This window comes from Nannospalax galili, unplaced genomic scaffold (genome assembly GCF_000622305.1).
Source record: "Nannospalax galili isolate Female #2095 unplaced genomic scaffold, S.galili_v1.0 scaffold2927, whole genome shotgun sequence".
Classification (NCBI taxonomy): domain Eukaryota; kingdom Metazoa; phylum Chordata; class Mammalia; order Rodentia; family Spalacidae; genus Nannospalax; species Nannospalax galili.
Genome location: NW_008355812.1, coordinates 792,963 through 818,576, shown reverse-complemented (window position 1 = coordinate 818,576; position 25,614 = coordinate 792,963). Strand labels below are relative to the sequence as shown.

Genomic DNA, 25,614 nt, shown 5'->3' with positions numbered 1-25,614 from the left:
CCGAGCTCAGAATGGCTGGCAGTGAGCCCCACCACCAGTGGAGTGGCCAGTGGTGGGTTATTACCAGTCATAGCTAGCATGGCAATGTGAGGCGACTGTTTGAGAAAATGCTATCAGCCAACCGCATGTGCAGGGCAAGGCCTTCCTTTCTGTTCCTGGGTTCCTGGGACACAGCCACTTACCAGGTCTAGAACCTACTGGATGACACTTGAAGTGGCAGAGGCAACAGTGTTGGTGGCTAGGACAGTGGCTGCCTATTTAGATGAGAGCCAGAGGCCTGGACAGTCCGAAGGCTTGGCTGGGCTGGCAGCCCTCCTGAGGATAGGTTGCAGGCAGGTTAGCTAACAGGCAACTCAGTACTGCCCCTGCTCCTGCAGGTGGAGCACCTGAGCCGACAGTACGTAAAGAACCCCAGAGAGCAGAGAGCAGGGTGAGCACAGCTCTTGAGTGTACAGCAGTGATGAGAGCAAGTCAACAGGGAAGGGGGCCCGGCCATGTCACAGGGAGTGCTGCACGAGCCTGAAGCACACCTCCATTGATGAGCCTCAGCACACCCGAAGGATCTTACCTGCAGACAAGCCAGGAAGGACGTCTGTGTCCCAAGTTCCCCAATGAGCCTGGACCATGCCCAAAGAAGACACAGCCACACTAACTCTGCACTTGACTAGGGCCACAGTCCGGAGCCACGAGGGCCCTCTAGGACGGAGGCCCCCTTCCCACCCAAGATCACAAAGCAAACAGGCAGTAGGGCTGGTGGGTCAACACCCAAAGGCGTCCATGAAGGTGTCACCTCAAAGCCAGGGGCTTCATAACATGGTGTCAGGATGTCTGAGAATGACCTGGGACAATGAGGCTGGATCCTCACCTGGAGGTAGGGAAGATCAGGATCAAGGTCATACTCTGTCAAACAGCAACTTCAAGACCAGTGTGGGCTACAGGAGACCTTGCCTCAAAAGCAAAAGCAGGAAGGAATATTCCACGTGTAGGTCAGGAGTTTGTTCAAGTATGGCTGTGACTACTCACATGCAAGTACATGTAAGAAAAAGCCTATTCTGAATTAGAGGGCGGGTACGAGCAACTTGCAGCATGCGTGTTTTCACATGGCACTCGAACCTGGGAAAAGGGGTCTGCAGAAATATCAGCAGTCACTGGTGAGTTTTCCTTTACACTTCTTTAAACATACGCTGACTATATATTATTATTATATGATGGAGGATGCGTGGGCCACAGCATGCATGCAGAGGTCAGAGGACAACTCTGTGCAGCTGCTTCTCCTTGCACCTTTATGTGGGTTCTGGTGATCAGACTTAGGTAGGCTTTGGGTTGGAGAGATTGGCTCAGTGATTAAGAGCACTAGCTGCTCTTGCAGAAGACCTGGGTTTGAATCCCAGCACCCACACGGCAGCTAACGACCATTTATTACTCCAGTTCCAGGGGATCCAATGCCTTCTTCTCATCTCTGTGGGCATTGCATGACAAGGTGCACTTACATACATGGAGACATAACACTTCTACACCTAAAAAAAAACCTTGGTAGTCTTGTGCATTCGGCATCTTTACCCACATCTCACTTCTTTTTAGAATGAACACTAACGCTAAATGTTAACATGTGAAGACTTTTTTTCCTCCCTGAATAAAATGAAAAGAGGAACCTTTATCTAGCAAGAAGGGACAGGCGGACCCCTGGTGTGCTGGGGCTGTGGGTCCACAGGCTGCGCAGCAGGACCACCCATCTCCTCCCCCGGCCCTAAGGAATGTTAACAGTAACAGCCCTTTGGGATAAGGTTGCCTAACTCTTTCTAGTCTTCAGTTAAGAGGAGGTTACTTCTTCACACACAAAAAATGCTATGATAAAAAACAACAACAAACAGTTTTTCTTAATTTTTTATTTGGTGTTAACTCCACAAGAAAACGAAACAAAAAAAATCAGTTACTCTGATGTACGTGAAATCAGAACAATACAACCACGGGAAAAAAACCTCAGCCCAGGAACAGAGCAGACTCTTCAGTGCTACGGATATGCAACACGCTTCATACCACAGTGCGTCTCAGCGTTTGCCCACTTTTTAATGCTTTGTGATCACCCACTCACAGAACTAAAACCACACTTCAACTCTGTGCCGAGCGCCTCTGAGCTTCAGCCATTCAACCAGAAAACGAATCAAGTACAGACTGTTCACTCCTTTGCTTGTTTCTGACCCACCCTGTCCTCCGCAGAGGGCCTGGCCCCACAGCTGAGGAGGAGGTGGGCACTTTTATCACCTGGAGCCCTTTTCTGGTGAACAGAGCTGTCCAGGTCATCTGAGCTCTCAGCTGGGTATGAAATCCATTTGGTCTCTGCTACATAAGCAACGATTTCTAAAATAATCGTCACTACACTAATTTTAGGAATTGTAACTTCAGTCCTTTTTTGCCTTGATGGTAGGTTATATTTCAGTGCAGATACTAGTCAATGTTTAGGAAGCTCCATAAGAAAGGAAAATACGTAAAACTATCTGATGTCTGTAAATAAATAAGAGCAACATAAAGCCTTACACTCACACACACGCACACACACACGCACATGCACACACACAAACCCACTGTAAAGTGTCAAAAGATATGCTGTGTAAAAACAAACCCTAAGGCGGTGAGACCACCTCCAACGACCACGCAGGCCTCCAACGGCCACGCAGGCCTCCCACAGCATGGACACACACGACTGTATGGCCTCCATGGTGTTTCCTGCATCAGTGGAAACAGTCAACAGACTCAAATGCTTCCAACAAGGTCCCTCACAGGCTGCTCAGCTCCCAGCTTAGGAAGTCACCATGGATTCACAGCTGCCCAACTTACTGGAGAGGCCGGCTTGGCCACATCAGACTCGCCTGCCGTTCCTGATGATCTGGACACGCTAACCTCATGGCACAGACTAGGTGTTTTTAAAACAAGTTGGTTAAAAAGAAAAGTGATTTAGAACGTGTAGGCTTTGCACACATTCGCTCTCCTAGCTTCAAACCCGTGGCCATGCTGAGAGCAAGGAGGTCAGCGCACTAATGTGCGCCGTGTGAGGTGTGCTGCCTGCGTGGCTCACCAAGTCACATGAGGTGATGATCAGAACAGCAATCACACAGGGATGTGGAAAATTACTTGACCCACCCCAGCCCACCGCACACAGAACTTACCCAGAACATTCTCTCAAACAAAATGAGATACAAGCTACACTACATCACAGCCAGAAGAGCAGCTAGCTGCAGCAGCCAAAGATTTCTTTGGGGTGATGAAGTGGCCTTATGGTGTGTCAAATATTGATAAGTTCATCTGGGGACTTCAGTTCAATGCAGTCACCAGAAAATAATTTGTTGCTAAGGTCCTCAAGCAATGTGCTGAAGAGCTAGCACGGAGAACCCCCTGCGTCGGCCAGGCTGTGCTACCAGGCCTGCACTGCAGTAGCAGAACTCACCCCATCCACCGCCCCAGGCCTCAAATCCTTGGCTTCTTCAGTTAGCAAGAAAGTCACAAACCACAGTATCTTCCGTGACACTTGAGGGGAAATCCTAAGAGAGAAAACACAGTATTTTGAAGTCTCTACGAGCACACCCTTGTGTTCCTACTTCAAATGTACATGAGATTTTGCTGAATGAGACTGCAGATGAGTCACCATGCTTCCCTCCTCCTTCAGAAAGGCCCTGACCCGCGGCAGGGCAAGGATTTATCTCCTGGCTTTCAGAGAACAAAGCTAGAGTCTGGACAGCAGCAGAGGCTGTCAGCGCTACGGTGCTGACAAGGTGATGGCGACGTGGCCGCCACAGAGGGAGAAGGCCTGTGGCTGCGATGCAGAAGTGGGGACGCCGCCAAGACAAGCACATGCACACCCGTTCTTCACTGGACAGCACAGTCTACGTCAGAGCAAGACCGTAACAGCTTGAAACAGGTCTTCAACAGGACAGCCGTCCTCAACGCTAAAGTAAGCAAGAAGAGAAAGGTAATCACTGATGTGAATCAGTTAATTGAAGAAGAGACCTAGGTTGCTGCTTTTAGACTGATCGGCCTCACAGAAGGCTATTTCCCATCACAGCATTTGCAATGAGTGGGACTACTCTGCAGGGTCAGAGGTGCGTTCGGGAGAAGAGCTCCTCTCCGCTGGGGCCCACCCACTCTCCGCCGCCTTCGGAGCCTGTGTCGCCCGTGTCGGAGCTGGCACTGGAGCACATCTTCCTGTGGAGGCCATTTGGTTTTCCCCCAGAACCTCTCTCTCCTGTGCATCTTGCTTCATAAACAGAAGACACCTACAATTCAAGAAACAATTTTCAAAACATCAAAAATCGGAATTTTTGCACCAAAGTGCAAGAGAGACTCTTTATACACAGAGATGGAGTAGCAACTGCTGATGCCTCTATGGAGGGCTACAAAGGTGTGACAAAGTTTCAATGTTCAGAGTGAACCACTTCTCCCTTGCCCATGAAGGAGCCACTCCTAATTTGGCACAGCCAGCCACCAGTCACCTGGGCACAGATGCCCAGGTTATGGTAGGATGCAAGGAACTCCTTGACTTTCAGCAAGTCTTTGAGCACCTGCTGCAGGGCAGTCACAATGCTGTGCACAGGACTCCACTGGGAAGGAGGACATGGTCTTGCTCTCCTGGGGCTCACATTCAGAGATGACAAACCAACAAACCAACAGATACAGCTTCAGAGAAGACACATGGCTGTTAGCTGGTGAGGGGTGCTCCGGACCGGAGTGGCTAGAAGGTGGCACTCCCTAGTAGAGGTATGCTTGCCCTGCAGAGGCTGGCCCTGCTGTGTCTGAACTGCAGTCTCAGCACTATCAAGGGCATCTCTGCCATGTTCACCAGAGGATGTGAGATGAGTGGTCGCCCCTCACTAGTTACAGCACCAGCAATCCTCCCCAGCCCATAATCACAGTCACAACCAGCACCACCCCATCACAGTCCCTGTTTCTGAGCCTGAGGCAGAAGCATAGAAAAGCCAGGGAGGGTAAAGTGCACAAGGTTTCCCAGGGCCGAGGGGTCTGGATTTCTCATCAGTACGGAGGGTAGGAGCGTGGGCCTTCTAGCCAGCTAGACTGCAGGACCCAAAGCCCGTTTCTGCACTCCATCTTCTATTCTGCAAACAGTGTGCCAGGAACACTGAGCACACGGACTGTCAAGGATAAATCCAAGCAGAAAAGCCAGGCCAGGCCATGGCCGCTGTTGAGTATGGTAGTGACCTGAATTAAGTGGAAAGGACAGCATGGAGGGAGGAGGTGGATGTCGAGTGAAGGCGAGGTGCAGTAACAGGCCGGCAGACATACTGCATGTGGAAGTGAGGAAGAGACAGGTGGGAAGACAGGTGGTGGTGGGAGGCGATCACTGAGGGGAGGCCTTGCACACTGGCCTGGGCACATGAACACAGCACGGCAGGTGTTGTGGGTGCCAGCACCACAGAGTACTTTGGAGAATTCTTACAGACCTTGAACTGACATCGACAACTGAGAGGAAGGACAGAAGGCCTGCCTGACGGGAAAGCCTGACACTGGACTCAAGTAGGTACAGACCTTGACCTGCCTTTACGGTGCTCACAGGCTGCTTGGGGAGGCAGACATGCCTGAACACTGGATCTCAATCTAGATAGCACACAGCAAGAGCACAAGACCGGCAGAGTCTGCCCCCCACAGGCCAGGAAGGACCTGAAAAGCACACGAGAAGGAGAAAGATGCCACCCTAGGACTAGAATGGAGCGCCAGGCATAGCATTTAGAAAGCCCCGGTGCCAGCAGGGTGGGAAAAATGAGGGAGAGCACGCTGCAGAGCCCTGGCAAACAGTGTGGAGGCGGGCGGTGAGGTAGGTCCAAAGGAAGGGCCAGAGAGGAGAAAGGCAACACACTGATGGATCTAGGGGTTCGGGCTGGGGTGGGTCACATGACTCTCAGGTTTCTGACTGCAGTGACTAGGGTTGGTGGTAGCCATTCCTAAGTTAGTCATATGGAGGAGGGCAGTCCACTTACCCTATTAAAATCTAACAGGCGCTCCTCATTACTGGGTGTCTCTTTAGCATCTGGACGTTCTTCTATGCCATTCTCTCCCTTGACACTTGTAGAACACTCTTAGTCATTTTGAATGGAGAAGGGAAAGAGGGTGAGGGGGAAATTCCATTAAACAGTTACAACACACAGATCCTTGTTCCATTTCACTGAAAAGGTAGGCCTCCCAACCCTCTGGAGGTTTTAAGTTGTCACCGAAAGCACAACCAGCCAGGCTTATGAGAAAACGCTGTCACCTGAAAAATTCTTAGCTCAGACTGACTCATGGATAATCGTCATTGTCATCATAGACCAGCATAAGCAAGTTCCACCATCAGACATTCTTTCAACAACTCCGTCACTACCTATGCTGACCTATGATGTGACAGCCCTGTGAACACAAGTTACAAAGACCAGTGAGGCCCATACTCTTAAGAATGAGCATCAAGGGAGACAGGTGATGCACTACAGATATGGTCATGAAACAGGAACAGAGATGTTCCAGACAGGAGCAGTCCAATGAGAAAGTATTCTAACTCAATACCACACTAAGCACACAGTCTGAACACCTGTGCACTGGGACAAGGAAGCTGGTGGCTCAGCTGGCCAAGGCCACAGAATAAGAAGCAATGCAGACTAGAGTTGAAGGAATCTATCCAGGAAGGCCTCCAGCAAGGCCAGTTGTGCCTAATCCAGGCTCAAGCCCCCAGGGGAGCCCTAGGAGACCTAGGCCCCAGGAGACTGACTGACCATCAGTCCTTCAGAGAAACTTCCAGGTGGTTCCTGAGCACAGCCCAGGCAGAGAATCTGGTCTCAATCTACCCAGCCTCTTACCCACCAACTCCAGGAAGAAGGCAACTGTAGCAGTCACAGTGAAGGGTTGGGGGCCCCAGCAGGGTTAGTTTGGACAATGCCTTGACAAGAGCTCAGGCATGCTGGTCCCTTAACGGCCCTGCTTGCTGAGGGTTACACCATGAGGTATCAATGAGATGCTACAGCTCCTGTGTACCCAGAAGCAGAGAACAAGGCCAGCCTTAGTGAGTGCTGCACTCCCGGCCAACACGCTCAGACTATGCCTGTCACATGGACATTCTATGCAATCTGCCACCCCCAAGCATTTCCAGTTACTTGAATAACCATGGCTCTGGACGACACAGGTCACAGTCGATGCCAGATTCTGCTCCTTATTTGTGGCACGACTCAGGACCAATTAATTATTCCATCTCTCTAAGCTCCAGACCCCTCATCTCTATAATAGGAGCGATACCATTCCCTTAGGAGGCTCAAAGCATATTAAAGGAGGTTCTACATGAGAAGCTGACAGACATACTAACATCTATAGCCACTAACCCAGAACATGGACTCTGGAAGGGGTGGGGAGGCCACTACACTCTGATGAAGTAGGCCCTGTTTGCCCTGTTCTCTCTCTCTGAGAAGGATGGCGGGGGTGGGGGCAAGTCAGGAGATGAAGAGAGGAGAAAGGAAAAACCATCTCTTCAGTCTCTCTCTCTCTCTCTCTCTCTCTCTCTCTCTCTCTCTCTCTCTCTCTCCCTCTCCCTCTCTCTCTCACACACACACACACACACACACACACACACACACACACACACACACTCCCACACGAACACATGGCATGCACACCAGGGTCAGAAGAGGGACTGTGGCAGAGAAGGGTGGCTATTTTCTGGCTTAGCAGGGTGGCTATATAGATAGAAGGGTGTCTGCCTTACATCACCTGCATGCAGAGTTAGCGAAGTTACACTAAACTTTAGCTTCCCGTTCTTCTTGTAGTGCTGCTCTTGTGTAATAAATGTGTATAGGTTACTGTCACGGGCAATTTCACCCTCGCAACTATGCAAAGGGATGACTTCCTTTCATAGATACAGACAACAGAGCACAGAAAAGCCAGTCACTGTGAAGACCCAGTAGCTGTGCAGAGTCACTGGGCTCCAGCTCAGTCTTGCTCCTCCAACCAGCACCTTCACCAGTCTGTGCTGCTCCCCAAGGGGCTAGCTAGCTCTACACATGCCAACACCACAGAGCCTTCAAAGCACAGAAAAGCTGGGCTGCCAGCACTGGAAGGTGCCGTGCACGTCTCTCTGTGGCCTCCTACGCCCTGCCTGGCTGACCCTGTCCCTACCACACTCCCGTCCCACCCTATTTTGCCAGCCAAACCTGCTACTGCACCAGACACTGCGTCCACCCGCACCGTCCCAACAGCCCCATCTGTCATGTGGTTTGTACCCTATTCCCCAAGTCCCTGCTCAGAAGACCTGCCCTAGGAGGTCAGGAACAGTTTGCCTGTACATCCCTAGAGCAGGGCTCAGCACAGAGAAAGTGTACCAGTACTGGGCAGAAGTACCTTTGACAATACAGCAGGGGAGCAGGGTGCCAAGGTCTCCCAACAAGATGAGCTGTCTCACTTCCCATCCTGTCTCCTTACCAGACTAAACTAGGGGACAGTCTTCCCTCCCAAGGATGCTCAGGGCTCCTAAGAGCCAGTGCGCAGAACAATACATGCCTGTCATTAACTGTGTCTAACATCGGAAGCTTCAGAGTGCCCGGCCCCTCTGAGGGATGAGTGTGGAGCTGACTTTCTGGGTAACTCTGTGAGGCTATAGCCCCCCAGACACGAAAATAGAAAGAAGACTGCTTCACACTGTCCCTGCATGGAAACTACACAGGAATCACACTCAGCTGTCAGTTAAAAAACCAGCTATCATTCTTTATCCACCAGGCTTCTCTCTGCACACATCACACACAAGTACCTTGATAGCACCTGCTAAGAGATGATGAATAACCAAGGATTTAGAGCTAAGCGTTGAAGCTGGACTCCTACTAATGAATGACTAAAAATGAACCAAGATGAGCAAGTATGAATTCAGTATGTTTGAAAATCACCCCCAGGAAAGGGCTTCTTGCAACATGTCAAGTTTTCTCTTCCCTGCTTGGCTCTTTGAGGGCAGAACCCATACTGTGTGTTGCACCAGTGTCTTACACTTTCCCGGGTCACTCAGGAGGGCCAGGTTTACATGACCAAGGCCTTAACAGTCACCTTGGCAAACAAAAGCTGTCCTCAACCACCCTTCTCTCTCTTGCTGCTTAGTCCTCAGGCTCCAGATAGGTGCGTCCTCTACGGAACCTTTGCATCTGTTCCCTTTACCTAACTCCACAGCTACTGCCTCAGTCCAACCCAGCAACTTAGGACTCCCACACCGCCACGAGAGCCCAGGCACCCACAAGTGCTCTGTACTTCTTTACTCTCGTCTTTACCATTGCTACATCTCTTCCAAGCACACACCTGACCTGAGTACCCTTCAAGCTGAAATCCTTTCCACAACCATCCCTTCGTGCAAACCAACCTTGAACCAGCAGCCAAGCCCCGAAACCTAACAGGCTCCTTCTCATCTGTGTTTCTGGGTCAGTTTCAATCCAGCCAAGCCAGCTGCCTTCTTCCCACAGACTTCCCAAAGACTCCCTTTGCTAATTATCTCCTTAAAGGTGGTGCTTTGTATGCCTCTAATGAGCTTCCAAACCTCTCCCCTCCACTAGCCTCTCACAGTTTGAGAGCAGGGTCCAGTCTATATCCATCTCTGTGTTCCTGGTGTATACAGAAACTTTTTTGCTAAGTGTTTCCTGGACTGTATCCACAGCCAAAGAATCTGCTGCTCATGGTGACCTAGACATGAGAATGCATTGAGGAACACACACCCTCCTTACCTTCATACTCTGACGCAGGGAAAAGAGGAGAGTACAGGGCTTTTTCCCACCAGCTCTGCTTTTCTTGATTTCGATTCATTTCTTGTACGTCAGTATTCAGTACAGGAAACTGTTTAAATTAAACCAAATACAGAACATGTTTATAAACCTTTAGGACAGAGGGGAAAAGGTCAAAGCACTACGATGGACTATAAAACTAGCACTTTAAAGTTGGTGAGCTAACATTTTTTTAATTTTTACTGTTCCGAATAAGCAAAGGAAAAGGCCAAGTGCCCTTGTGGCGAATAAAAGCCTTCTTAAGAAGCACCTGAAGTGGGAACAGAATGGAAATGCTGAAAGAGGCCTTCTCGGACTTACATGGTGGCCTGAGCGTGGAGTACGTCCAGAGGGGTCTTGCCCCGTGGACCTCCACAGCAAAAGTGCACAGCTCTGCAAAAGGCCCCAAGTCTGAGGCCCAGCTCCATCCTTCCGAAATTGAAGGCTCAAGGCCTTGCTGGACCCTGCCCTGCCTCCTGGCCAGTGAAGACTGACCACCAGTAACTGTCACTAGTAATTAACACGTCCTTGGAGTGGTCATCAGCCTCACTGGCCAGCTCCAGTCAGCACACGTATCCTGCTTTACTGGTGCTGGCCCCTTTACACCTTCACTAGTCCTGAGAGCCAGCATGCCTGCCAATGGCCTGGGCTCTGCATCTCTGTACATCACAGCATCCCTATACTGAACTATCGCCAGGACAGTGCTCAAAGAGAGAGGCCTGTGAACTGAAATATCTTTATTGCTTCAAAAAGCATGGCATTATGTGTTCAAGTTTAAAATCCGTACTGTTTCAAGGGCATTAGAGCACTAATTCTCAAATGGGATTTTGCTAAGCTTCAAACTCTAAGCTATATTGTGAGAGAAAACTGCTGATTTAGTAACGTTTTTAAAAATTACACAATGAAATGGGAAGCACACTTCAAACTTTCATTTTCATTTAACAACTTTCCGAAGCAGTCCTAAATTGGGGACTGAAGGAGAACTGTGCTGTCTGCCCAGAGCAGTCACCTTCGCTCTCCTCTCCGGCAGCTCCTTCTGACAACACAAAGGGCACTGTGGATAAACATGCCAAGGGGAGGGCCCGACAAGGCTGGGCTCCATGCAAATGAGGCCAGTGGGTGCCAGGGCTACACAACAGGTGGGTAACAGCACCGGGCTGCACTTTGCAGCACCCTTTCAGAAAGGCCTTTTCTACTTTAGGAGACTATCTCCTGCTGTGCAGGGCAGCCAGGGAGGGGAGGCAGGACTCTGCCATCCGGGGACTGTGCCGTCAATTTTCTAATGCCCTTGTGAGACAGGAAGAGAGGCAGTTAATCATAATCAGGCATGGCGAGGTGCACAGGCTGGGGGGTTGAGGCACCATCCAGAAGCTGGGGCACGCACCAAGATGCAGTCAGATGCCAGAGGAAGCTCACTGAAGCTTCTGAAAGACTGTATGTTGGCTGTCTCTGTACCAGGCACAGAGTGCTGTCTCCCAGGCCTAGTCAGATTCCAGCACACCATGTCCTCTCTCTCCTCTGCTGAGGCCATTGGCATTATCTGAAGAGTCTTTGTGAAATCCTCCATTCGGGTATCAATTCCTACAGCCACAGCTCACTGTCCTCTGTTCTATGCTGCAGTGACAACACTGTGGTCATGAATCATTTCATGACAGCTTTCTACCCAGTTATTCCCAACTTCGAGGGAGCAGGTCAAAAATGACCACACTCTGCTCATGTGAAGTCTCTTTAACTCAACTTCTAGCTTGCTTGTGAATGCAAATACAGAGGGAGAGGCACAAAGACCACAAGTTCAAGGTTGTCCCTTGGGTATATAATGAATGCAGGTCAGCCTGAGATACAGGAGACCCCGTCTCTCAAAAAAAAAAACCAAAAACCAAAACCAAAAACAATTTGGTGTAGTGGCACACATCTTTGATTCCAGCACTTGGAAGGCAGAGGCAGGAGATTTTCTTGAGTTTGAGGCCAGCCTGGTCCACACAGTGAGTTCCAGGTGAATCAGAATCAGTCAGTCAGTTTCTTTCTCTCCCTCTCAAAAAAAAAAAACAATGGAAGCAAAAGGACCACCAAAGGTGATATGCCTGCCCACCTCCAGGTGTCTGACCTCCACGTATGCTCGCAAACAGCAGCTTTCAGGAGGAAGCCTGCCTGTCTTCTGTTCATACAGCAAGGTGCTCCCACACTCCATCCCCTGCAGGCTCACGCTCCATATCCAGGACTTCACCTTCCTTCAGACAGCGCTCACATGCTCTCACCACAGAGCTTAGCACATATGCTGCTGGTGCCCCACGGTGGTAGGTCTCCACAGCACGGGGCACTTTGCTAGTGGTTCCCAGCACCTGCAGCAGTGCCTGACACAGAAGCTCTTGGTATATATTCCATAAAAGAGCAGACAGAGAGAAGAAGGCATGAATGCCACACGAACAGACTGACTACAAGCGCTTTCAGTCATGGGTTCAACTCAACAGTTCCTCAGAGCCGGACATCTGGTAAAGAGGACAAAGGCTCCACAGCGTCACAATCCCAATACTCTAGTCCTGGTGAAAGCAATGTGCTGGGGGGTTCCTCTCCTTGGGGTCTGGTGCCCCATTCCCAAAGGTCATTCTTAGCCACTGGGTCACAACAGGAAAAGGAAACCTTCCTTAGGCCTCTCTTAGGAAGAGAAATGAAACGTAAACAAGAAGGCATCCACCAGAGAGGAAGGGCCTGCTCTTGATTTCCTCTGCTCCTGGAGGTGTGGCACAAGGACCTGTCTGATGCCTACTGCGGGGTAAGGCAGGCCTCCATCCTGAAGCCTACACCTTCCTAGCCATTAGGTGGGGGAAATAAATACTTGTGGACATCCGCTGGACGGTGGTGACAAAGCCAGCACAGGAAGGACAGGCGTCACTGGCCAGGATGACCCCTGCTCTCTCCAACCTCAAGGTCTACTAGCCTCCAGAACACACTGTTGCTGGAGCAGAATGTGCTCCTCCTCTGCTGAACTGGGTGTAAATTCATTAAGACAGGGACGAACAATACCCGTTTCTCTTCTGAGCTGCAAAGTGTTTGGCATTAAGCAGACCACGGAGTTAACAGGAGGACCCATGTCACACTGCAGTGCAACACACAGCTGGGGGCACTCTTCCTCATTCTTTCCTCTCCACTCAGATGAGCCACGCTCAACAACCCTATGCACCTCTCCAGCCCAGTCTCTCTACCTGGCCTTCTGTCCACATGGCCTGACTCCTCCAGCTACACACCCAGGTGTGTTTAAACTGCCTTCTGTACTACTCACACCCTGAGAGGGCTCTGCCAGGTTCCCAAAGCCTCCTGGGCTCATCTCCATTGCCCCACCTACCATATCACCTAAACTGCATTGGCCCTTCTATGCCCAAAGATAAGAAAGCAGACAAACTGGTCTTCTTGCCTGGACTAAATTCTTCCCAGGCAAGGATAGCACCTTGCTCATCACGGCTCTTCCCTTAGCGACAGGCATGTAATAGGCACCAATCAATGCTGGCAAAAGTCAGCTAAACTTGTATATCCTATTCTTCCCATGTTGCTAGACACCAACCTAATGGCAGCCCTCTATTCCCATCCTCTTGCTCTGAAACACAGACCTTGGTGACCTAAGCATGAAGGTGTCTTCTAGAGAACAGCTCCATTCAGGCAAAACCAAGCCTTATGAACTCAAAACGGACTTGGTGATTACAGCAGGGTGCTGGGTGGACAGACACAGGTCCTAAGCCCAGCCTGGTCCCAAACTGTCCCTTTGTGTCACTCCTGACTCTTGTTCCTCAGGTCGGTCTATGAAGTAAGCGCCAACCCGCAGTGCTGCCAACAGCATGACAGCACCTGCACCTGCAGACAACCCAACACGTGCTCAAGCTAGGACCTCTATGAAAACCCAGAATGCCGAGAACACGGAAATGCATCAACATACTAGAAAGCGGAGGAACATGGTAGGAGCATGATGTGGAATCCTGCTTCTTTCCTCTTTTTCTTTCTTCCCAATCTGGAACCAGGTGAAATACAAAGTACATAAGGGAATATTTAAGGAGGAAACCTGGGGGAAACAACAGCAAACAAAGGCTAACAACATTACTGGTTTCCCTTTGCAGTTCAGATTTCAGGGTTTATTTTATGTGTATGAGTGTATTGCCTGTATGGGTGTAAATGCACTCATGTCTTGCAATGCCCACGGAGGTCAGAAGAGGGCATCGGATGCCCTCAACTGCAGTTAAGGATGGTTGTTAGCCTCGATGTAGGTGCTGGGAATTGAACCTGGGTCCTCTGTGAGAGCAGCCAGTGCTCTTAACCACTGAGTCATCTCTCTAGTCCCTAGATTTCAGGTTTGCAAGGGGATTCAACAGCAATTCTGATCCTTGCCCAGGTTTCCTGCAGTCAATTCCAGGCAAGCAGCCACACAGCTAGCGCTCTGACTCAAATGAGGGAGGTATGGTCCTCAGTCATACAGAGACAGCAATCAAGTATAGAAAGAACATAAAATTAACTCCTGAGACATAGAAAATACAACAAAAAAAGAGGCGGAGAGTGAGAGAAAAGGAGAAGTTAATCTGTTGTGGGGTGAGGGTGGGGTAGAAGACAATGGGATTTAGGCCAAGTGCCAGTGAAGGAGGTGGAGGCGAGGGCCTCACAGGATGGTTAAGAGGCCTAGGCTAGTAGTCATGGCGAGCTCCAGATTCACCCTGTCTTAGCAAAAGGTAGAGAATAATGAAGACACTAAGGCCAATCACAGCAAGCGGGCCAGATGGGAGGGAGGGAGGGAGGAAGGGAAGGGAGGGGAGGGAGGGAGGGCACCACAAAGCAGTTCCCCTCCAACTCTGTTTAACCACCTGCTTCTGGAGAAAAGCCAGGTGCTGCTATGTAGTCAAACCAAGTGGGCAGACAGCTCTGCTTTTTTGTGAAACAGCTTATTGCTTCAAGTGTTAGTTCCAGTGCAATCACTCTAACTTCAAGCCATTTCTTAGGAACAGTCGGGGGTGTGATGAGTCCCATTAACAAAGCTGTTGGCATCAACCTCACCTGACAGACTCTCTGCTTCCTTCCGGAGCCCCTGCTCACAGCACCATGGGATGTGCGTAGGGCATCTTACTTCACTTGGACTGTGGGTTCATTTACACATACAACACTAGCCCTGTCCAGACGGAAGGTATTGTACACAGAATACCCAAGTTATAATAAAACTGATGACTGCCCTCTCGGCTTGGAGACACGCCCCCTGGTTTCTCAACATCAGAAGCTAGAACACTTACACACAGGGGTTTTACTCACGCCACAGGTATATTATATAAGAATCTTATAAGCTGTAATTTATTGCAAAATGCCTTTTTTCCACAGAGTCAATTACTTACTTTCAGCCTATAAATAGCAAATCCATCTTCAGTCCTTAAATGTAACTCCAAAGAATGACTGTTCTAAGACATTTACTTAGACTAAATGTACCAGTAACTCAACCTATCTTTCATAGTCTAATATGGCTATTTTTCAATCAGCGTCTGACCCGATCCCTCGTTAATTACAAGCACATACCTCTTCCAGTTGTCCTGAAGAAACAGGATTATCTTCACAAACAGGGAACTGACAACCTGCTTTGCAACTGCAAAAATCATTGCTCTCCTCCTCACACTGTGCCATTATTTTACAATTTGCTTCTGAGCTTTCTAAATTGATTTCCAGAGATTCCCTCATGCTACACTCCAAACACTGGTCCTGCTTTCCGATGGGCGGCATCCCAGCTGCCTCCTCCTGGGAGTCCAGCGATGTCTGAGCACTCTTTTCCATTCCAGACTTTTTTAATCTGGGCAGGAACTTCCCAGACTCGAGCTCTGACTTCCCATAATAAGGACCTTCTTTCTCTGCATCTTCTTCTAGAGGTTTGAGATCTGCTTGTGGGTCTTCAAGCGCACCAATGTGAGAAGGAGTGGGAGTATTTGCTTCATCTTTCTCAGACTCAAACTCTGACTCACTTCCTCCTCCAGGGGAAAGTTCAGATGCAGAAATTGGGCGGAAGTGAGTCCGAGGAGAGATCCGAATAGCCCTGTATTGTGTCCTGTCAACACCACATATTCTGGGGTGAAAAACCTCACTGTCTGAATCCGAGCAGAGGATCGACTTCGGCTTAAAACTGGGGCTGAAAGATGCAATCCCTTCAGGCTCAAATGAACATTCCACATGGAGAACTTGTGAAAATGGATTGCTTAAGTCAAAGGAAGAGAATGAATATTCAAGCCCAGGATCCTCAACTTGAAAGTTACTACAGGCTCCTAGCAAGTCTTCATGGAAGATAAAAGAAAATCCCTTATTTAACCCATTTTCCCCACTCTTCGGCAGATCACTCTGTTCCAATGACATAAAGGGTTTCCATAACTGCCTGTGACCAGGAGCAAAGCTATTTCCAGGGGTCATAAAGACATCTGTACCAGCTATTGTCACAACATCAGAGGCTGCACACTGTAACAAGCTTCCTTTTGTATGACCAGGAGGTACGACTGCCCACTCCCCATCACTATTGAAGGTTTTGAGTTCTCCATACACTCCTCCAAGAATGAATGTGTTCTCTTTCTCTTGGGCCCCATCCCAAGGTTTAGAGGGTGTGGTGTAATCACCGCCATCTACCTTTGACAGCTCACTGGACACAAACGCTCTTTTCTCCAGGTTCTCCTTTTGCCCCTCCCAGAGATGATACTCCGATCTCTGCACAGCCCGACTAGGCTCCTGAAGGGCCTCTAGTTTAGCTTCGGCATCCAAACAGCAGCAGTAGTTATTTACATCTGTTGAAAATAACTCCTCGTCGGTTCTGTCTACCTCTAACCTAGCTGCAGAATCCCTTTCTGCCATCTTTGTCCAAATGTCTTTAATAACCCCTGAGCTGTAGCCACCTCCATGTGGGCTGCTTTCACTACATGCTTGTGTAGTTTCAAAGTTTTTGTTTTCTGGTTTTTGTTCTAGCTGAATACCACAGACAGATTCTAGTTTAGATCTTTTTTTGAAAACTAACGTAGGAATTTCTCCTAAAGTTCTACTATTTTGCTGGCAAGTTTCATCTTGCAAAAAATCTAGAAGTTCTTCATCTACATAGTTTGATGAGACTCTAGGAACTACATAATTAATATCTTCTGCATTAAACTGTGTAGATTCTTCAAATTGAATGTTCAATGTCTCATTGTCTGAACGTGTTTCTTCTGAATGGGACCACGGACTACAAGTTCTTGTTGAAAGATTAGAACAGTGTTCATTCTCTTCAAAGGCACTATTTTGGGTCCATATTAGCAATCTAGACTGTGTTTTCCCAAGCACATTAGCACTAGAATCTGCATGCTCACTTCCCAAGTTGAGTGTTTCAAAAGAAAATGGTAAAACAGAATTACCGCATTGCACTTCAAACACTGAAAAACAAGAGTTTATACCAGATCCTTCATTAATATCTGAAAAGAGCTCTTGATTGCCAGCAAGCAAGTGTGAATTGAGCATCGTGCTGTCCAAGAGGGGAGAGAGTCTTACTGGAGAGTCTCCTCCAAAACTCTCTCCATCAGCATCTCCAGAGCTGGATGAGCAGCACTCCCAAAACTGAGCCAGGTTGCCAAGGTCTTGCAGGAAGAAGCCCTCAGCACCCACGGAGCTGGTAGAATCTGTCCATATTGCACGTTCCCCTTGCAACTCCATACCATCTAACACTATGCAACATTCTGCCTCAAAATCTGTATGCTCTTTGCTTTTTTGTCGAATCATATTCAAAATCCGACTTTCTCCTTGCAATGTTTCTGAGGCACCAGGATCCAACATGGATTGGTCAATCTCCACTTCATAGAAGTGTGTTAATTCAGATAGATGAATATCATCCAGGTCTTTACTGTCCTCTGGTGGAGAACATAATGAGGTCCCAGCGAGGTCAATGTCCTCAGTTATAACTGCAGGCATTTCTACAAAATGACCATCGATGAAAGTACCTGCTGCGAGGTATGTGTCGTGGGCATTACTGTTGCTGATACGCAGACCACGCACAGACTCAGACAAGTCCTCAACTGCTTCTGATGGCAGAGCACTTGCGTCTTGCCTGTTTCGGTATGTGGTCTCTAGTTTGCTCTTTCTGCTCAGAGGAACAAAGTACTCGGCAAGCGGCTCTGTGTACCACAGCGGCTCCTCTTTGTACTCCCTATTGCTCCTGCTCTCCACGTACAGGTCTTTTCCTGACGTGCTCCCAGGCTCTTTCCTCCCTGTCTCTTTTGCGGGTCTTTTACCTCGCTTGCACAGCTGCCGGATGGACCCACCGCTGCTGCTGCTGCTGCCGCCACCACCACCCGCATGAACACCTCTCTCTGCCTTCTCGCCATGCTTCAGCGACAGCCTGCTCTGCCCGTTCCGTCCTTTTTTGTTTCGAATTTCTCGTGCCTTGTGTCTGACCTTATACTTCATGGATGCTTTTAATTCTCCCTGATTACCGCTTGAACTCGAGCCTGCTTCACTAGAGCCAGAGGACCATGAGCGAGGCCGCATCTTCCCCTCAGGTTTCTGTCGGGTCTGCTTTGTACAGAAGGCAGGCTTCTCTTCTGTGGTGCCATGGCTCAGCCTGCTCCCCTTCTCAGCTCTGCCTCTGCGCAGGGCTTTCTCCTGCACAGGGAAGGTCGCCTCGGTGCTTCTCTCTTTGATGCCTTCACTCTCACTATTACAGTCCTTGGGAGACGATGTACCTGTGCTTGCTGGTGGGGCTGTGGATGACGAGGAGGAGCTGGAGTAGGAACAGGCTTTGGACTTGTTCCACACGGTCATGATCTCCTGCAGGCAAACTGTCTTCTCAGAAAGCGGTGGAAATGCTTCGTAGTACCTGCAAAGTTGAGTGAGAGTTCAGAAGCGGCAGCTGCAACCCCCGCAGGCCACAAGGCCCCGCCAGCCATGATGCAGCTCCCTCGGCCCATGCGACACTCATGCCATCAACAAGCCTTTAGCTTACGGTAAATGTGCTGCAGGCTATAGCCAGCCCATGAATCAAGTATCTTTTCACCACTCAGCAGTGATAAGCTCTCTGTAAACATGAAAATACTAAGCCAACATAAACTTGTCTTCAAAGCTGACATTTTCACTAGGAAATGACAGAAACAATGTAGCAGGAAGGGTACTTCTGCTTTAAGAACTACCTGAATTTGAGTCTTATCTTGGCCACTTGAACTGTGACCTTGGGTTCATTCCTTAGGGGTGCAGCCTACTTCCTCAACGCTAATGGTGAGTATGAGACTTACCTCACAAAGCTGAGGTGAACAGCGGGAATAAATGCTGCTGAAAGGCTGGAATACAAGCTCTGGAGCCACACTCCCCAGACCAAACCTGCTTCTGCTGCTTATGACCTGTGTGACCTTAGGCCCGTTACTTAATCTCTCTGTGGCTCAAAGGATTAAGATTAGTATCTACCCAGGTTTGGTGGTGCATGTCTTTAATCCCAGCACTTAGGAGACAAAGGCAGATGACCAGCCTGGTCTACACAGAGTTCCAGGCCAGCTGAGGCTACAGGGAAACCCTGTCTCAAAAAGACAACAACAACAACAACAACAACAACAAACAAAAAAGAATAAAGAATAGTATCTACCTGAGGCCAGACTGGTCTACATGGTGAGATCCAGGCCAGTCAGGGCTACATAGTAAGTTCCTATCTCAAACAAAAACCTAACAGTATCTACCTCACAGAGTCAGTTACTATGAGAAAAAGAGCCAGAGCAGGAGCTGTTTAGGGCCCAGGCTCAGGAAAGGCAGGGACTGTCATACTGTCTCAGGATGGTGCTCTCAGGATGGGTAGGGACTGTCATGTGCAGGTGCTCAGGAATGAGGATGCTAGAGAAGGCCAGAGCAATCAGAAAGGGGCCACAGCTATGCCTGGCACTCCCAGTAGTTTAGTGATGACAGTGAGATGTGAGGACCTGATCATATACACATGCTGTGTTCCAGAAAAGAAGCTCGATAAGACCATGGCCCTGGACATGGAGAGAAGGAAAGACCAAGGGGAATGAGCAGACACTTTTGACCTGCTAGAAAACTGGCAGCTACTGAAGATTTGAGAGCAGAATGGGTTTCCAAAGAATGTCTAAAACCATGTCAGCTCCTGAGTGCATTGTTGCTCCAGAGATAACACTCCAGGTCACACACATGAAGGAGCAAAGGCCATACTTGCAGAGGGTCTGAATTCTATTATCTATAAGAGCTACCTAATACAAATGCTTTGCAAACTTCATACAAACTTTTAAATACTCTGGTAGACACATCAGGAAGTCTAATAGGAGCTGGTGGAATTAGTTCTAATAATTTATCAGAATTATAGTCTCACTTTAACATGTGACCAGTACTGAACTGAGTAATGTAGTATTTTATACTTGTTTATATTAAGCTCCTGAACTCTGCTTTGAACTTTACACTTACAGATCTGAGCTAGCCACATTTCAAGTGCTCAGCAGCCTCATGTGGCTTATGATTTTGTATTGGGCAGCACAGGCCTTTAAAACCCAACTAAACACAATTCTTTCTTTGGTTCAGAAGATGAAAATATAAAGTAATACAAGAAAGTCTGCTGCAGTGTAAAATATTTTAATATTAATCATTATTAATCATTATATCAAATTATGAACTAAAGAAAAAGGAAGCAAGTTTGCTGAGGTCTAGAACCTGCCGGTGCTCCTGTGTAATAAACAAAGGAAACCCTGTCTTTTTTCATCTGGGTACAGGGATGATTACAATTTCTTACAGCTGTCTCAAAGGCCTGTGCTGTCAGTTTCAGAGTATTAGTACACCAATAGCCTTTATACACAAGAGCCTTCCTTGTTTTGCTCACTTTACAAACACCGACTGAATAAGGCTAGACCATCCTATTTGCCTGTGCATTCTTAGTACCAAGCACATGGTAAGTGTTCATTATCATTCCTAAATCATGAAGCAAGAAATCACATAGATGACAGAGATGGAACCACGTAGCAGTTATGAGTCTGATGTCAACGATGCACATTTTATACGTAATACAATCTTACATACATTTCCACTTGGTCCTTTGCTGTAGGGGACAATTCTGCCTCTGGAGAGGGAGACCCCTCTAACTTCTTGTGAATCTTCTCTTCTGTTATGAAACAAAAATTCAGACAGATTTACTTATATCTAGTTAGTAAATGCCATGTTTAAAAAAGTTTCTCTGGTAATTTTAATCAGAAACAATACAGGCTTTTGTGGCTTAAAGAGAGAACTCCTTATCAGTGTGTCTCTAATAAAAAATGGACTTCAGCCAGGCGTGGTGGTGCACACCTTTAATCCCAGCACTCGGGAGGCAGAGGCAGGCAGATCTCTGTGAGCTCAAGGCCAGCCTGGTCTACATAGTGAGTTCCAGGACAGCCTGGGCTACAGGGAGACCCTGTCTCAAAAAGACCAAAAAAAAAGGACTTCTTCAGTGTACCAGAAGATGCTCTCTGGTAACTCACATAATAAGCACCAGGCTACAAGGTGCTTTACCTCATCACAAAAACCTTGCTTTGGAGGCTCTTAACCGAGAGACTGACATTCTTTGTGTACTTACTAATTAGGAGTGAACATCTGTTCAGATTCCAAAAATATTTTCTCACAAAATTTTGAGTCATGGACTTTGACTCATTTGACTAATACTAATCTGTAAAGAAAATTCCTTATTACAGTTAGATCTGTGACTTAACATGCAGATCAACATGGGGCTGCTGTTTCAATTCAAATAGCAACAAATAGCTTGGTCCAGGATACAGCCTGAGATTAAAAACAAGCTGTGCCCTTAGCAGAAGGCTTCAAGGCTTGTGTGCAGCACAATGACCTCGATGAGGACAGGAAGCAGGGATCCTTAGCCTAAAATACAGGTCTCTAGCTGAGGTCTTGCAGAGCACTGGGGAATCCAAACAACTAAATGAGCCTGTAAAGTTGGCTTATCCAAAAACTCAAGTGAAGACAAAGGTTTCTTCCAAACCTGAAAAAAACTAGGTGTTAACAGTTTTGGAGGCCTTAGTATCAGCAGGCAGATAGGGTGGGCAGATGGCAGAGAGCGTGCTGCTGCTTCTCTCTGAGCTTTGATTTTAAAAGCAAAGAAAACAAAGGAAGAAGAGAAACAGTCCCCATCTACAACGGCACCTGCAGACTTGCCCTCTTGGGGACAGGGATCTCTCAAGTGGCTGCTGAGGTCCACATGGAACTGAAGATGGGGAATGCTGGCCTGTGACACACTCTGCACTGAGGCTGCTTTGGATTGGACTCTAGTTCCATCAACCCCGCTCCAGAGCTGCAGTATGGGGAGTAGCCTCTGATGCTCTGGCTCAGTGCTCACCTTGCTCACTCTGCAGGTCTTTCAGTCTGCAGCAGAGTTCCTCCACTAAAGTCTCGATTCCAGAGCTCTGTGTGAAAACAAAAGACCATCAGTTTACCTCCAGGTACAGAAAAGACGGGCACTTTAAAAACCATCAATACTTAAAATCAATCCCAGAATTTAAAAATAGTGCATTTGGGGCTGGAGAGATGGCTCAGAGGTTAAGAGTATGAACTGCTCTTGCAGAGGATCCAGATTCAGTCCCCAGCACGTACATGGCAGCTAACAAGCATTCATAACTCCAGTTCCAGGAGATCCAATGCCCTCGTCTGATTTCCTCAGGCACTGTACACACATGATGCACTTACATACATGCAGATAAAACACTCATACACAAACTAAAAATAAATAAACAAGTACCACTTTGCTCAGTAAAGCAGATGAAAGACCTAAGTGGCCATTGCCTGGCAAAGGTCAGTTACCAACAAAAGTGCCATCAAGACTTTGTGACCACAGTCTCTTAGAAGCTCAGCACGAGGCCTCCCTGGTGTGAGCACAGTCTCATATAAGCTCAGCACGAGGCCTCCCTGGTGTGAGCACAGTCTCATACAATCTCAGCACAAGGCCTCCCTGGTGTGACCATAGTCTCATACAAGCTCAGCACAAGGTCCTGTAGGTGGTCACAGTCTACAGAAAACGAAGGGCTCTGCTTTGCTTTGTACGTTTTTAAACTCTCAGGACTAAGGCAAAAAGCTGGATAGAAAACAGGTTACTACTGAGTGTTCACTGTGGAAGCACTAAGTTTTTTTTTTTTGAGAGACAGGTGCAAGGTATATATCTCTATAAAGAATTGCGAGTACCACCACATGGTGGAAGGAGAGAACCAAAGCCAAGTTCCACAGGTGTGCAAGTGTATATATGGATTCACATGAGTACACGTGTGCACATACACCCATACACACGAACACGCAATAAATAAATAAATGTAAAAGTTTTTTTCTAATAAGAGAAAAAGAAGAACACAGGAAAGGGCAGGAATGATTCTGGAGCTGGGAGGATGAAATGAGTCAAGCTTCAAGGAGCCAGGAATACTGGCGACAGGCACAAGGCATACAATCTTATTTATGACTTCGATTTTCAGATTTCTGATTTTTTGCAAGCAGAAAGAAAAGAATTTTACAATGGACAAAGGGGTGAATGCATTTCTTACAAAGGTCAAGGCATATCTGGTTGGAGTCAGATCTCTTTGGGTGGACACAGCTGAACAGATACATACGAGGAGCACAGCCTGGGCCTGCTGGGCCTTCAGAGGCTAAAAATAGAACTCCACCCATTCCCTTAACTCAAAATGACTCAGCAAAGTATAGTAGATATGCTAAAAGAGAAAGCCCATAGGCACCGTTTTAAGGAGAAACAGATCACAAATACAAGGTAAACTGTGCACACCAACAGTTACATTCTAGCTATGGCATACAACAGCCTTGAAGAGGGAGAAGGAGAGGGGCCAGGAGGGCTGCCTTTTCCTACAGCTCGTAGAGAAGCACGGCAGACAGCCAGCAACCAGAAGGGGCTGCACTCTGCCACCACGGAGGGTCCACTTACCATAATGCTCAAGGTGTGATGAGGCCGGCAACTGCATTCCATTTCTCCCAGGTCTTGAAACTAACACCGGTGTCAGCTGACACGCTGCACACTGCCTGTGCAAGCCTATGCCACTGTGCTTATAAACGCAGAGCTATCTCCAGGACAGAGCACAGAATTTCCAGGGCTGCTTACTAAACTTTCAGCCTCTAAAATAGGCTGCCATTCCACACATTGCTGAAAACCATTACAACCCAGGGATCAGGACATCTATGCTGTCTGAGAATGAACTCCACATATACACAGAAAGTTATACATGAGAACAGCTACACACATGACTATGATTCATTTCTACAGTGCATATAATGTATGCTCTTAGGCATAAATAGTAAAAATGAATATTTTTAAATATAAACAGTCTAAGCCGGGCATGGTGGCGCACACCTTTAATCCCAGCACTCAGGAGGCCGAGGCAGGTGGATCTTTGGGAGTTCCAGGCCAGCCTGGTCTACACAGTAAGTTCCAGGCCAGCTGGGGCTACAGGGAGACCCTGTCTCAAAAAGACCAAAAAAACCCACAAACAAACAAACAAAAACCCAAATATAAAAAGCCTAAGAAACACAGAGCCTTAGTCCTTACTCTGAATAAAAGCAATCTTTACTTTTTGTTTTCTCTCCTTAGGTATCTGCAGTATCCTACATGTGCACACATGTGTGCATGCATACATATACACACACACAACCACACACATTTTCTTATAGTACTAGGGATTGAACCCACTCTAGTTATTTTTTAAAGCAATCATTAGGCCATCATGTCATCCTAACAGCAAAATGTGGAAACACGGTGGGCATCCAAAGCTGCCATAGGACCTCCTGTATTCTAACAAGTGTCCTTGGGAGACACAGTATTAAAGAACTCTAACCAGCATACTTTAGCCCACAGGGTGTCCATGAACTCTTTGAGACCCCAAGGCATCTTAAGAAAGAAGCACATCTGAATGTGCAGCCTGGGTTCCAGTAACTCCACAGAGGTGCATGTGGGTGAAGATGCTCGCGGCTCCATTGCTCCGTCCATCTGCTGGTTTTTTCTCGCATCTATTGTTATGTTTAGAATTTTCAGAAGCTCTTGACCTTGTCCCTTGACTATTTCTTCTTTATAGACATCTTTCCTCAGAAGAAATCCTCTCCTTTTCTGCCATGGGACCACCCTCCTACGTGACTAACCAGCAGCCATGTAGTAGAAAAGGGAACCTCATACTTCCTCTCAATGGTGCCTGGTACCTCACAGTCCAGAACCTGTCTTCAGTCTCTCCAAAAATCTGACACACTGGTGCCACTAGTGACCACGTCCCCTAGTACGTGCTCGTTGGTATGGGCCCCACAGTGAAAACACATTAGCAAGGGGGACACACGTGCTCTGGGATGCCAACTCCAAGCTCTACATCCACGCAGCTGAAGTACCAGTCTTGTGAGGACAAGAATCCTGCCATCTCATCGCAGTTGTACAGGATCCCAAGCAAGACCAGCAAAACTTCCCAGCAAACTGCTAACCTACAGAACTGACACAGTGGTTTCAGCTCCACCTTGCATATGGTGCTCTTTCTGTTTTTCAGATCAGAGCCTGTAATTTCTACAGCAGAGCTGGAAGGGAATGGGAAGAATACCAGATAGGCTGACTGATGACACATACTAGATAGTCCAGGATCAACTTCATACTTTTTTTTTTTTTTTGGTCTTTTTGAGACAGGGTCTCCCTGTAGCCCCAGCTGTCCTGGAATTCACTATGCAGACCAGGCTGGCCTTGAACTCACAGAGATCCGCCTGCCTCTGCCTCCCGAGTGCTGGGATTAAAGACGTGCACCACCGCTTTTTTTTTTTGATGTCTGAAGGTTTGTAAAAATCTTTCTAAAATTTAGGACTGTTAGTGTTAAGCTAGTAACCAGCACACGGATTAGAAAGACTGAGAACACACATCAGGACTCAA

At 47.9% G+C, this 25,614-nt stretch overlaps 1 protein-coding gene across 1 annotated transcript in view; it reads right to left on the bottom strand.

Moving 5' to 3' along the window:
• Positions 1-2,419: 2,419 nt before the first annotated feature.
• Positions 2,420-25,614, bottom strand: part of Kiaa0232 (KIAA0232 ortholog) — a 79,307-nt gene continuing 56,112 nt past the window's right edge. The window contains 6 exon segments of the mRNA XM_008853804.3: positions 2,420-4,268; positions 5,985-6,082; positions 9,720-9,828; positions 15,291-18,582; positions 20,769-20,850; positions 22,069-22,135. Of these exon segments, the coding sequence (XP_008852026.1) occupies positions 4,089-4,268; positions 5,985-6,082; positions 9,720-9,828; positions 15,291-18,582; positions 20,769-20,850; positions 22,069-22,135 (3,828 nt within the window). The 3' untranslated portion in view covers positions 2,420-4,088.